The following is a 14,857-nucleotide window of genomic DNA, read 5'->3' on the forward strand; positions in this document are numbered from 1 at the left end:
AGGACTCACCACACTGAACGTGATGAGAGAGAAGACGTAAGACAGAAGGTGGCTTTGCAGGGAGAGGGGAGGGCAGGGCTGGTAGAGAAGCCTCCGAGCCCAGGCAGGTGGGAGGGGAGGCCGGGAGCATCTGCACAGAGATCATGGTCATTAAGCTCAGCTTGGCCAAGAGCACAGTCAGCGGGAGGGGGGCTTCCTCCCAACAGGTAGCCCCGGGAAGGGCTAATAACTGAGTGGGACGCCACTTCTTAGCCTCCACTAGCACAGTTCTGGCAAATCAGGGATCCCAGCTGGAGTTGGGGAGCTGCTGGCATAGGGTTCTCCTTCCAAACTCCACCCTTCCCTTTTCCGGCCTTCACATCTGCCTGTGAATCGTGTACTTTGCTTATTGAGTATGTGAGGGCCAGCCCCTTGCAAGCTACTACGTCTCCTCCCTGCAAGGAAAGCATTATCAACATTTAGCTGATGAGAAAATGGAGATTCAAAATGTAGCAACTTGCAAAAACATGCGAGACAAGCATAACGATGCCAAGTTTACGGAGAGAAAGCTGAGGCTTAAAGAAGCTGAACTCTAGCCTATGGTGTCCGCGGATTTGCTGCTCCAAGCTCCAGAGTGAACGTGCTGTGGGGGTGCGGTGGCTGGCAGCCCCCCTCTGCCGTGCCCTCAGGTCTGCAGTGGCATATGGATGACTCCCAGCCAAGAACTGAGCTCAGCAGCAAAACTAGAGCCAGGCCATTTATGCTCAACTCTTCTAAGGGGTGACCTTTGCTTTGCTGCTGCCCCATGGTTAACGGCGCCATTCCCGTCTCAGCCGAAGGCTCTCCCTGCCAGCCCCCCTCCCTCCACCTTTATCTCCCACAGGAACAATACATCTCTTGCACGTCTAATCCCATCTTGAATGTGCATCCCAGAGGACTGAACTGGCAAATGGCCCGAGGTCACACAGCCAGCAAGTGGCTGAGTGGGGACTGAACCTCAGTCTCAAAGCCAGGCCTTTTTGACCCCTGGGAAATTCTGCTTCTGGACATAAACCATCACAGAATTGTGGCACCTTGTTATTTATGTCTCTGAATCATATGAAAATGGCAAACCTTGTTTTCCTACTTTTATCCAACATAATTAATATGTCTTCACTTCCTCTTCCCCAAAAGTGATGCGACTTGTTAGCACAAGAAGTCCAAAAGTGGTCTCTAAATATGATCTATCTGGCACTGAGTCTACTTAAAAGGATTATTTTTCTCTGACTATAGAATGCAGACAAGAAAGGTGATTTATAACAGAAATAAATAGCAGCTTTGAAAAGAAGTGTCAGTCTTATTTTTAGAACACCGTCAATCCTCCACCAGGGCTGGCCGGGGGTTGGGAGGGTTGTTTTGGCCGCCGAGCAGCCCCCACCGTGTGTGCGTTCCGGCTGCGGGGAGGGCGCACGTTCGGGCAGTCACGCTCCCTGTCCCGTGGGGGCCAGCACCTTCTTTCACAGAAGTGGTGGTGCCGCTTCATTAGGGACAGGTGCATGGTGTCCCGCTGGCTAGCCTGCTCTGGGGCACAACTGTCGAGTCAGGTTCTGAGTTGGTGTGGGGGCAGGAAAATTAACAAATACCTGGGTTCCAGCAACTCCTGGGGAATCGTGAAGAGCAAGTGGCTGGTGGGACGGTCCCCAAACCTGAGGGCTCCGTGACTGGCCTGGGCCCGGGGAGGTGGCCGGCACGACTGGGCCTCTCGCCACACCTCCATGCTCCTCGGGGAGGCCGCTGGTGTGTCCCGCAATGGCTGCCAGGGAGAGAAGCAAAAACTGAGGACAGCTAATCATCAGGGGGAAGAGTAAAGAATACTTATCTTGCTAAGTGCCTCTCGCAGTTTTTACTGTGATCCTAGGAGATTAATTCAATAGAGATGAATTCATCCTTGGGGAGGATGCATGTTCTTCCCATCCAATACAAGTCTGGTCTCTTTCCTGACAGCTGCTGCACCTGGGACCCACGGGTATCCAGAGTCCCTCCCCTCCGTGGAGCCGTGGAATAACTGTCATGTCCCTTGAGAGAGCCAGCATTTGGCAGCAGCATGCCATGCCATGCCAGCCAGTAGGACACGGAGCCACCAGCCTACCACCTCTCCTTGGAGCCATTCATTTGGGTTTGTGCAGCAGGACAGTGAAAGAAACAGCAAGAACCAGAAGGTGTGGGGTGGGGAGGGAGGCATGGCCTGTCTCCACGTTAGTCAGAGTTGACCTACGCACAGAAATGTGTCCTGGACTAGATGACACGTTGAGCTTTTGAACAGAACTGAGTTTTAATGCCAAAAAATAACTAATAAATATCAAGTAGGGATGGAAAAATTGTTAGAAACTGAGACTCTCCAGCTGTTCTCCCCGTTTTCTCTGCTCTGTGGAGCCCAGATTGCGATCATGTGTCCACAGCCCCCACAAGACCCAGTGCTCCGCTGGGTTCTCTATTTGTCAAAGTGAAGGGGGGGGATTCGCTGTGCCAGGGACAGGTTGAGGAATGAACATGTGACCTCCCTCTTGGACAATGAACCTTGAGGGGAAACAGGGGATGGGGCCTCTGAGAAATACGTCTTTGCTAACAAAGATGAGCTGATCCATGGGTCTGGTGCTGAGCATTATCTCGTGAGGATACGAAGCCCTGAACTATGCAGGATGGAGCTGAGATGGGCCAGGCCTCAAAACACTACCTGTCCCTGAACTGTCCATTATGTGACCCTATAGATCTTATTGTAAACCATTTTACTTTGGAGCCAACGGCTAAAGGCTTCCAAACAAATTTAAATTCCTCCAAGATCAGGTTACCCTCCTGGACCTGATTCCTGGACAGGGTGTTCGGAATAGAAACTCGATACCACTTATTTAAAACGTTTCGTGTTGACACATTGCTGAGTGGAGATGGGCAATCATACCCACCAGAGAGTTAAATGAATTGCTTAAAACCGCTTCACATCCAGCCCACCCTGGATCCTAATGGAGCTTCCTTACTGGGGCCTCGCTCCCTCCCTGAGTCTTCTTTGTGTGGCAATAGCAGTAACATCGAGATGAACAGTTTTCATAAACACCTTTTGTCACCAACTCTTCCTTCTCATAATGGCACCAACCTCCTTCAAGGCACCCAGGCCCTACATGTTGGCCATCATGGACACCCACCTCCCTTGCCTCTTCTCTGAGTTCAGTTTCCATGTCCTACTTCATTTCTGTGATACAACTGCCACTCCCAGTCCCTCTGCCCTGAAAGCCTGACTCTCTTGCCTGGACTTTGTCAGTAGTTTGCCAGTTTGACTCCTTGTCTATAGAACTTTCCCTCATCAAACCATCCCACAGGCTGCTGCCTGTTACTCTTTAAACATGGTTTAAAGCAATCCTTTCAAAGGCTTCATGTTGACTACAGAAAAATGTCAAAATTACATTAGGTCATCCTATCCCTGATGGGGCTCAGATGTGGAATTCTGAGCTTACCTCTGTCACTCCCCTTCCTCCACCCAATTTCCCCTGTTCACCAAGCTTTCCAACCCTGTCGAGGCCACAGGATGTGGTCTGAAGAGAACATTCTTTGAGATCTACAGCTCTAAGTTTGAATTCTGAGTCTACCGTGTACTGACTGGGTGCTCTTGGGCAAGTTGCCATTTTTTTTTTTTTTAAACCTCTCTGAGACTCCGTTTCCTGACCTGTAGGGCTGGCATTTTATTCTGCTCTCAGAGGGGTGTGGTGAGAACCGAAAGAGATAGTACGCAGACTGGTGACGATCAGAGAGATGTACGGGAAGTGTCATGCACGCGAGTTACACCCACATCCTGCCTCCTGGCTTCGGGCTTCTGCTCGTGCAAAGCAACATCTACTTGTCTAAATCCAACCCATGCTCCAGACCCAGTTCGTGTGTCACCTCCTCCAAAAGAACCCCCCTGATTTGTGGGGCAGGGAAATTTCTGCCTGCTGCACGTTTTTTGTTTTCACTGAGGTTATTAGTGTGTATAATAATAACAGCCGATATTTATCACATGCTTACCATGTGCCAGGCACTTTTCTACATGTTGTATGTTTAGCACCTCTTTTAACCCTCACAACAACACTAGGAGATCTTACTTTATATATCTGCATTTGTGTTTCAGGAAATAGACCCGCTGAGAGGTTAAATAATCATTCACGGCCACACACCTAATAAAGCCCGGTGCAAACCCAGTAAGTCTGACCCCCAAGTCTAGTACTTAACCACAAACCTTTGTTGCTTTCTTTCTATTATTGAGCTTTTGGAGGCAAAATTAATGTCTTATTCCATCGAATCTGGGGGCTTGCACAGAACAGGGGCACAATTAAATACAGCGTATTCACTGGCAGCTCCCGCATCGGTGGACCTAGCCTCTGCCCCCCATCCACTGAGGCCCACTCAGAGACAGTCCCTGATGGCTTTCTCTCTGTAGATGTCCTCCAGGCACCTGTCGCTCAATATACAATATACTCCACCCAGTCTCTTTTCCTCCAAATACTTGTCCTTCTTCTACGTCCATGAAGTGGCATCTCCACCCACCCAATAACCCGGACTAGATGTCTCAGAATTACATTAACTCCTGCCTCTCCCTTGCCGTCCACACTCAATTATCATCTGGGTCCTGTATATTCTATCTTCTAAATAGCTTTGAACCCCTTTCCTTCTCTCCATCTCTATCATCACTGTGTTAATTTAGCCTCTCAGTAACTCTCAGCCTTACAATGAAAAAAAAATGAATATATGATTTCATTCCTGATGGAGCAGTCCTAAAGATGTTGTTTTCATATCAGCAAAATGACTACCCTCTATAAAGTATATTTCTTCCTAGTAGCATAAAACATTTCTTATTATGGACTATCTATTCAACTTCTCCAAATCACCGTGCAGCATGGGAAATATTGGCAGACAAGTAGCATGGGGGTTGACGTTGAGAGAAAAGTGTGCTGAACAGAAGCACATTGCTCTTAGGAGGGTGCAGGCTGTGGGATCAAGCTATCTGGTTTTGAATTCCTACTGCACCTTCTATCTGTGGGAGCTTGGGAAAATTGCTTATCTTTCTAAACTGCAGCATCTTTTTCTGTAAGATGTGGCTAGTAATATACTTGCTTGGTACTATTACTGTGGTATGGTCATATAGAAGTACAGTAATAATACATCCCTCACAAGGTTACTTGCAGATGTAGTAAGAAAAGCCACTTAAAGAGCTTAGCGCAATGCCCGGCGCATAGGAGGTGCTCACTAATACCCATTAATCGTATTAACTGTAACCTCAGACACGGGGAGGTCATAGTGTTGACCTCGGCCACAGCAAGGAATTCTTTAAGTCCTAATGCTGTGTCCAATTCATTACAATGCTTCTACTCCTCCAAACAAGAGATTTTACTTCCTTTCAGCCTTAGTGCTGCAAAGTAGAATCACCTGGAAGCTTTACAAACTCCTGCCACTTGGACCTATTTCGAGAGCATCTGATGTAATTAGGTGGGATGCAACCCAAGCACTGGGATTTTAAAAGCTCCCCAGATGTTTCCAGTGTGCAGTCAAGGTCAAACCACACAGGTATTGGCAAGGCCTGGGTGCATGTGTTTATGTTGTCTTAAGAGCCAGGGTGGAGGGTTGTCTATGGGGAGGGGAAGGGGCATGACCCTTGTATTCTAGAGAAAATCACTATACCTGTTGGGTACACAACAGGAACATCAAAAGAGCGAGACATTGTGTATAGGAATTGAGAAACCTGAGATTCAATTTGTTCTGTCTACAAAAAATTGCCAAATTTTCATCAAGATACAAAATAAAAGCTAAAACGGAAACCTTTTCCACATTTTGGCATAATCCAATTGTTGATGACCTATCAATCCCTGGAGGTACTGATCACCCTTCCTGGAGGCACTGACCACCAAGGGATCAGGTGATCTGCACCCCTAACACCACCTGAGCCCTTTCCCCAACATATCATGTGGGGTAAGAATCGCTCACGAGAATCCTCTGGGGAGAAGCAAAAGCCAGTGTAGGGTACACTTACCTGGTTGATACTGAAAGTGTGGGCTTTGTCAAACCTTGTAGAACCTCTAAGCAACATGAGGAAAGGTGGTTTATTTAAACTGCAGCCTCCCAGCGACACACCTCTCTTGGTAGATTTACTGGCCAAGTCCAGGACTGCAGGTCTCTCTGAGAGCCTGGAATGAGGGCAGAAAAGAAAACCACTGCCAAACTCTGACGTCTCAAGGAAGATGCACTGGCACGAGAACTTGCTTTAAGAATACACGTTCTTACTGTCATGGTTTCTAGGTAAAGTTTCCTCTCCTACCTGTACATTGTGTCTAGAGGAGGCACTGGGCTCAGAAAAGGAGGATGTGCTGTTACCCATGTCTGCATTCCCTAAAATACCCAGCACGGTGTCTTACCAGCAGAAAGGCCTGAGAAACTGTATGCACTTAAATGGTTAGGGCTGGGGCAAAGCCAGTATACTACAGCTCTTTCTTTGGAACAGGTGTCATCTAGAAATATGAAAATGAAATATGCAGAGAGGAGAAAGGTGGGTGTCGATGATCTAGAGTGATGGTGGACATCAGGAACCTTAGAAGTGAGTTTGTAGAAGGCTTTTTATCTTGTGCACTTGTGTAGGGGAGTCTCACAGATAAATCTGCTTTATCCTGTGATTGGTGCCTGAGCCTTAATGGAAAATAGGAGCCCCCGAGCTCCCAACAGGTTGCCTGAGTTTCCTTACCAGTCCTGGGATCCCCTTCTGCCCTGGGCAGGGCTTTGCCTTTTATCTAAAAGTGATCATCTGTGCTGATGGCACAGAGCCTGCTTGGGATTCTCTCTCTCCCTCTCTCTATCTGTCCCTCCCCGGGTTGTGTGCTGCCTCTCTCTCTCTCTCTCTCTCTCTCTCTCTCTCTCTCTCTCTCAAAATAAGTAAATAAACTTATGGGGCGCCTGGGTGGCTCAGTCGATTGAGCGACCGACGTCAGCTCAGGTCACGATCTCATGGTTTGTGAGTTCAAGCCCCGCGTCAGCATCTGTGCTGACAGCTCAGAGCCTGGAGCCCATTTCAGATTCTGTGTCTTCCTCTCTCTCTCTGCCCCTCCCCTGCTCACGCTCTGTCTCTCTTTCCTTCGAAAAAAACAAACATTAAAAAAAATTAAAATAAATAAACAAACAAAATAAAAGAAAAATAAGGTGATTATTTTGAATCAAAAGAAAAGAACATCTAAACATTTGCACGCTAGCACCAGGCTCCTCTCTCTATAGAGAGACACGTTTGAGTTTGACAGTATGGTGGTCTGGTTTCCCAGCTGTACACTGGCCCATGCAAGCCGTCAGCCCCCATAATGGGACAGATTCTGATTAAATCAAATGTGCAGTCTTGATTCAAATGAAGTGAAATTTCAGTTTGGAAAATTCTCAGGGCCATCATCCAAAAATTAATTTTGATTAGACCTTTTCCAAGGTTATGTGCCAAAGCTGCTCCCACAAAGGGAGGCAGGGAAGTTTTTGTGGGAGGTGGTTTGTTTTTAAGGTGTGTATCTTGTCTAAGAAGGCATGGGCAAGTTTGTGGAATGAGGGCCTGGTGCAGCACGTGGTGACACATCCAGCTGTGCTACCAGAGCAAGGAGATGCCCTCCCTGTAGGCAGGCGGCTCTCACACCCACAGCCACACACACAGGAAAGGACGCACCTCTGGATAAAAACATTGCTGATACAACCCTCAAAGTGACTTCCGCCCAGACGCAGGGTTTGCTGGGAATTTGACAAGTGTCTTAGCCTGTGGTTATTCTTCAGAGGCTGGTCATCAATGAGAAGCCGGAGTCTGGAAGAGGAGGAAGACAAAACAAGAGTGAGAACTGCAGGGAAGAAACGTTTCTCATCATGTGGTCAACTTATTGTCTTCGATTCAGACTCAGTATCTTTAACCTAAAGTAACTTGTTAGCCCAGATTTATTTTTAAAGAGCACTTACATTTTTTTCCATGTATTTCTCTGGCACAGATTTTTGTTAAAGTATTCTATACGTACAGGAAGTTCACATATCCTGTGTACAGCTCAGTGAATTTTTTGCAACGTGAATATACCAATGATACCAGCGCCCAGATAAAGAAGCAGAACAGACCAGCACCCAGGAACCCTGCCTTGTGCTTGCTTCTCTCCCTCCAAGGGTATGACCACTATCCTGAATACTGAGAAAAGAAATTAATTTTGCCTGTTTTTGAATTTTATAGAAATGAAATCATGGGAGATGATTCTTTTATGTGCAGCCTCTTTCACGCAGCAGTACACTGGGAAGTTCACTCATGTCACCCCACACAGTGGTAGATCTTTTTGCTTGTTACCCGTTTCACTCCTGCATTTTGAATATACCACAATTTGTATATCCATCCCATGGTTGATTGATTTTTTTTTTTTTTTTATGAGGAAATTGATCCAGAACCAGGAAGAAGGCAAATCTTACTAGGAAAACAGTGTCAACATCAAGGACACATACTTCACAAAAAAGATACTAGAAAATTCCATTAAACGAAATAAAAGTCTCAAGAGCTCTGGCAGAAGGGCCATTCCACTCACCCAGAGTCATCATTTATTACAGATACGTAGTGCAGCAAACCATCCGTGTACGTCTGGGGGGATTTAAAAATGGGGCTACTTCCATCCCTGGTGTTCAGTTCAATGTGACCATCTTCCAGGGTGACCTGCAGGTTATTTGCCTGAAATCATCACAGCATGTGCCCGTCAATGTCATTAATTTCTATTTCAAGATTACAGGTGTATCAATACTGAATTTCTGATCAAAACCATGCATAAAACAGTCAGGTGGGTTTGACCCAAATGTTTTGACTTTGCTATTTTGAGCTAAAGATTATTTTTGATTATTTTGACTCCATGTTTATGAATATAAAAGTCTTATCCAAATTGTTTAAACACTGATGAATCTGTCAAAAGCATTTTATGGAGCTACATTCATAAACCAATTTAACTTCTCCATCATATACACAAAATAGTTAAGCCATCTCTAAATTTTTCTATTTCTATTTTCAATGTGCTTATGTTATTTTCATCAGGATCAACTCTTTCCTCAATCAATTGTGTGATGAAGGTTTCATTCATCAACTGTTTTTCCATATATGATCATAACAATGATATCTTTTCTTTAGTCATTAGGAATTTTTTATTTTCTGGTCATAATTCCAAGGAGGTTCAATTTTCTGACATCAAACTGCAGATGTAAATTTTGGCAAGATGATTAGATTCTTTCTGTGGATTCTTAATTAAAAAATATGTGTAGAGTCGGTAGTTGTCATTTGAATTTTCCTGTTGTTTTTTTTCTACCACGTACAGGTTTTTTGTTTTTTGTTTTTGTTTTTGTTTTTTTTTTTTTTTGCAATTTTCAATAATGAGCTTTTAGGCTAAAACAATTTTTACAGCATGTGGTTGTAGCCATTGTCAGCTTTATATTTTGATTTTTTTCAGTTGGTACTATTCATTATAAATTGGATAAAAGAATGCCAGTTTATATGTATTTCTTAGCTAACCCATTATGAAGTTGAGGACAATGTTCCTAGGATATTTCTAGGATTTCTAGGTCTAGGATTGATCTCCTCTTTTGCTAAGTCAACTCTTACACTGGCTTTTGACCGTTTTGTATACTGTATACTCAGTATCCTTATCCTCAGCAAAGGAAACAAATGTTGGGTGTCAAAAGAACTAGGTCATATCATCCTACTTTGACAGAAAGGGCATTCTTGCAGTCAAAAAATGCTGGTACGTGCTTCTTCGGGGGTAGTTAAAAAAAAAAGATCTCTAGGGGCGCCTGGGTGGCGCAGTCGGTTAAGCGTCCGACTTCAGCCAGGTCACGATCTCGCGGTCCGGGAGTTCGAGCCCCGCGTCGGGCTCTGGGCTGATGGCTCAGAGCCTGGAGCCTGTTTCCGATTCTGTGTCTCCCTCTCTCTCTGCCCCTCCCCCGTTCATGCTCTGTCTCTCTCTGTCCCAAAAATAAATAAACTTTGAAAAAAAAAAATTAAAAAAAAAAAAAGATCTCTAAAGGCTGATTGAACAACTATATCACGAGAAAAGAGACCTTCTAATATGATATAGCCACAGAATCACAGCGTCAGCTACCATTCTGTCTTTCAACAAATGTTGGATGCCTGTTGTGTTGTGTTGTGTTGGCAATCCTAAAGAAACAAATCCAAGAATGTCAGTATTCTACTTCTACCTCTATTTTAAACCCCCTCCTCATTCTACGAGGGGATTTCTACCTATTAGTTGACTTCTACCCCTGTATAAACAACACGAGTGGAACCCTATAAATCTACAGAGGGTACCTTCTTGCTGAAGAGAATTCTGTCCTGCTGTTGTACATGAACAAAGAGCAAAGGACCTTATTCCCCAGATGTAAATATTGTACAACTAGCTGATGATGCAAAAAAGGAATCTGAAGAACTATCTTTTGTAGAATCAAAAAAGAATAGTGGGGATATATTCTGATTTTTTCTTAGATCTAAAACTTTAAGCTACATCATTACATGTAACAGTATAATTCACATTAACTCCTAAAATAAACCCAAGAGAAATGAAAATGGGTCCATGAATACATATAAATTCAATTCTGTAAACCATAATGTACTTCCTAAGCCTTTTTTCTTTTAGGACTTGTCCCAGGAAGAACAATAACCTCCATGGTTGAAATATACAATGTCCTTCACCCTGTGATGATGGATAAAATGCCTAGTTAATTTACCTTCAAAATCTCTCTACTGTTTTTGACATCAAACTTTGAGTCAGGTTTAAATCTTATTCAGTATTCATGCAATATTTCATACCTCTGTCTGGTGACTTAATAATAGGCCACTGGGTTGAAAGGTCTGAAATCCAAAGGAGGCCTGGAAGTGGTTGGGAAAAGCCAAATCCAAATTGGTGAAACTCAATTGTCCATCCCTGGAGAATGAGGCAGATCGCACGAGCTGAAAGGCAAACACAGAATACATTATTGGCATTGGAATCATTTCATGGCTGAAATCCAGTATCTTATTCTATGTCACTTCACCTGAGCTGATTAATGTGGTTTATGTTGCCTTGGGAAAAAAACAGAGTTTGCTTTTCTGCATGATAATCTACCAATCATCTGCGTTTTTGTGTGTATAGTCGGTATTCCTTTTTTCCTACAAATTTAACTTGCAAACCTGAAGGCGTTCTGTATCTTGCAAATATGTAGGGAATATAAATGAACCATTTCATCATAATACTGTGTGCTACTGGGAGACTCAAAAGTTGATGTGTAAATGAATACCAAAGATGGGTTGGTTGGGGAGCAGTACTTTTCTACAAGGTTTTCACTACTCACCTTCCAGTCTTCTGAGCACTTTTTTGTTACTCCTACAGTGTCATTCAACCTAACAACACCAGTAGTTTTCTTCAGATTTTTCATGCAGCCTCGGAAAGCAGGTGTAGAAATGTTAAACCTGATTTGGGGTACAAAAAAGGAAGAGGTGTACCAGACCAGGCTTGTCTGAGAATTAGAGCTGAAACTCCACTTTGTCTGCTACTTTTCACCCATAAACAGGTATTTATTTTACGGGTGTCTGTTCTCATGGGATTTCTCTAACACTACTTATTTTGTGAAGCTGAGAAAATCTACTTCCTTTCAGTGTGATTCTGCATTCTCAGCTTTAAAAATAAACATGATAGTGTTGACAGAAGAATGGTCAGTGCCCTCAAAAAGTATAGAGACAGAAAATGTACAAGATCTAGAATTGCCCACTCCCCTTCCAGAGTAATGGTGGTACATGGTGAATAGGAAGTATATTAACAAATTAGTATACTATCAATATTATATAAATATATATTAATAAAGAAGTCACTTATTAGACCCGAGAATGCTCTAGAAAACTCTTAGCTCTTTTTTTTTCTATCCACTTTTAAGTTAGTCACCGTTAACTCAGTAGAAACAAACTGTTACATGTGTGTTCTAGTCAATGATGAAAAATGTGGCTTGGTATTGAATCGATGCCAGGCCAGAACAATGGAAAGCATTGTGAGGATTAAACAAGTTCATGGGGACTGACTGGGTGGCTCAGTCAGTTAAGCGTCCAACTTGGGCTCAGGTCATGATCTCACAGTTCATGGGTTCAAGCCCTGTGTTGGGCTCTGGGCTGACAGCTCAGAGCCTGCTTCGGATTCTGTGTCTCCCTCTCTCTCTGCCTCTCCCCGGCTTGTGCTCTGTCTCTCAAAAGTAAATAAATAAACAAACGACAACAACAACAACAAAAAGTGAATGCACTGGAATTGCTGGGCACTGGGCGTGGCATGCAGTTGTGAGAGTGCGAGAGGCATATTCTGCTGCACTAGAACTGAGGGCTCTGCACCCAGACTGCCTGGGTTCAAGGCCTGTCCCTGTTGTTTGAGCAGGCGATCTAACTATTCTGTGCCTCTGTATCCTCATTTCTACGATGGGAACATGTTCATCTGTTCCATCGGGTTGTCATGAATTTAAGCGGGTTAATATGTGTAACATACTCAAATGATGCCAAGTACAGAGCAAGGACTCCACGTGAGATGCCAGGGTGAGTAACTCTCCCCATGTGAGTACAGTCATCGTAATGAGGGGAATTTCTTGCTGCAGCAACTCAGCCTATGTGGCTACCTTGGCATTCCCCACTCCTTTTTCTTTCTTTTCTTTTTTCTTTTTTTTCTTTTTTTTTTTTTTTTTTTTTTTTTTTTTTTTTTTTTGCATTTCCCCTTGGATTTGACTTTTGCATCTGTCTGGAGCTGACTTCACATACACCATTAACACACATGAACTGACTGGAGTCCAGGCAAATAGTTGTCATTTCTTAAACAAATGATGTAACTAAGAAAACCCCAAGGTTCATTTCCTTATAAATCCCTAAGGCAGCTCACCTTTCTAAGTGGAAAGGTATCTGTATTCATTTTTATTCAAGTCATTATAAATAGTTGAGCTACATGTAATATGCATACAATTAAATTTCATTAGAACGAAAAGGAAGAAATGAATCCTCGCTGGCATTGCAGCTTGAGCTTAATTATTTTATAAAGATGGCTTTTTGCCTTGGAAAAGAAAGAAAGTTTGCATTCATTCCTGGAGCTTGTCTATTTACACATATTTTAAAATCCATTGTCTGTGGGGTTTCCACACGGTTTAGACCCATCACCATCCCCTGAGGTCCTTCTTTCCATCAAGTGTAAGTTGAAGGAAGAAGGTAGCAGAAAAGCAAAGCGGAGAAGAAAGGCAGCCGGGGGACAGGGAGCACCTATTTTGTGTCAGGCACTAGTATTTCAGCCCCGCCAGAACCTTTCGAGGGAGCTATTTTCTTCTCTAACATTTACTGAGCTCTCACCACCTGTCTGGCTGACTCTTTGACCCACTTTGAATCCTCACCCCGTCCTAAGAGACAGGTAGATCCTCTATGTTCCAGATGTAGCATGGGGAGGCATGTGGAGGTCAAGCAACTTGATTGAGGTCATGCGGCAGGAAAGTGGCCACCTCAGTGCTGGGACCTGAGCGGTGTGGCACACACACTGGTCCTTGCTCTTTACGTTTACACCGTTTGTGTACTTCTAGCACTTGGAAGAATGGAGACTCTTTCTACAGAACAGTTATCTGCAGCGGAGATGTTAAGATGGAAGATTTATTTCCACTCTCCTTCGAGGCGTTCTTGGCACTCTGGCTCATCTGAAGGCCTAGAATTCCACGTTGAGTCCAGGATGCAAAGGCTGAACACGCTTGCGAGAGGAATGTGACTGTGTAGGGGTGCAGGCTGCTGTATGAATGGGTTAGCGCACGGGGGTATGTATGCACACTGTGGGCCAATCCATTCACAAAGACCAGCCCAGTCCAAACCTGTGGTCGACAGATTTCAGAGCAGTAAGAGCCAAATGTAATCCTAAACTCAGTGCTGGGTACTGAGTAAATGTCCAATAGATCCTTGATTTTTACTTTAAGAATTATTATTTTCGGGGCACCGGGGTTAAGCGGCCGACTTCAGCTCGGGTCACAATCTCATGGTTCTTGAGATCGAGCCCTGCGTGAGGCTCTGTGCTGACAGCTCAGAGCCTGGAGCCAGCTTTGGATTCTGTGTCTCCCTCTCTCTCTGCTCCTCTTCTGCTCATGCTCTGTCTCTCTCAAAAATAAATAAACACTAAAAAAAAAAGGATTACTATTTTCATTTTAATGGTTTATTATTACACCGACACAATGGTGTAGGTCTTTCCCCAGGAAAGACTTCCTGTTGCTTGAGAGCCTCTGAAATCACCTGGGTGATTTTCTCTTCTCACGGGAAGCAGATGGGATTAACAGATTATGATTTCTGATTGTAATCCTAAACAAGTCATTCCCAGATCTGGGCTCCCACCCCCATGGGGATACATTATAGCGAGAGAGGACAGAACAGGGCACTCACAAAACCTCTTGGTCAGGGCTGCTTCATTTAGAGATTCAACTGGCTTCCTTCATTCCAAACTAGGTTTAAGTGCTGCTGTCTGTAAGGGCCTTCCCCTTATGTGGGAATCAGAACACCTCCCTCCTTTAGAAGGATTGTTTGCCTGCCCCGCAGAGCTTGGGTGTGGGTACTTAGTAGGATTCCTGTCTGCCCACCCACCCCCCAGTGGCCCCCATCACAGGGAGATTCAAGACTCTCTGGACCATCAAAGATGTCACCAGAGGGATAAAGCAGGGCCAGAAATGGCCAATATTGCTTAGCATTTGCAAGGGAGTAAAAGGCCAGTGAACTCTTTTGACTGTCTTCTATCTCTTACATTTTCCATCTTCTTTTGATCTTTTTTTTTTTTTTTTGAGAGAGAGAGAGAGCATGAGAGAGTGAGTGAGGGAGGGGCAGAGGGAGAGGGAGAGAGTGAAT

The 14,857-nt window shown here is 44.3% G+C and overlaps 1 protein-coding gene across 2 annotated transcripts in view; it reads right to left on the bottom strand.

Annotated features, from left to right (window-relative positions):
- LAMA3 (laminin subunit alpha 3) overlaps positions 1-14,857 on the bottom strand; it is a 274,852-nt gene that overhangs the window by 13,663 nt on the left and 246,332 nt on the right. For both annotated transcript variants that reach the window (XM_047087081.1, XM_047087082.1), the window contains 6 exons: positions 11,326-11,443; positions 10,805-10,945; positions 8,550-8,689; positions 7,667-7,798; positions 6,011-6,164; positions 1,602-1,771 (listed from right to left, as the gene is read on the bottom strand). In XM_047087081.1, coding sequence (XP_046943037.1) covers positions 1,602-1,771; positions 6,011-6,164; positions 7,667-7,798; positions 8,550-8,689; positions 10,805-10,945; positions 11,326-11,443 — 855 coding nt within the window. The remainder of the gene's footprint in view (positions 1-1,601; positions 1,772-6,010; positions 6,165-7,666; positions 7,799-8,549; positions 8,690-10,804; positions 10,946-11,325; positions 11,444-14,857) is intronic.

Source organism: Lynx rufus, unplaced genomic scaffold, assembly GCF_022079265.1.
Source record: "Lynx rufus isolate CCGP_SWC_20201006 ecotype Redwood Valley unplaced genomic scaffold, mLynRuf1.p SCAF_22, whole genome shotgun sequence".
In the NCBI taxonomy this organism is placed as follows: Eukaryota; Metazoa; Chordata; class Mammalia; order Carnivora; family Felidae; genus Lynx; species Lynx rufus.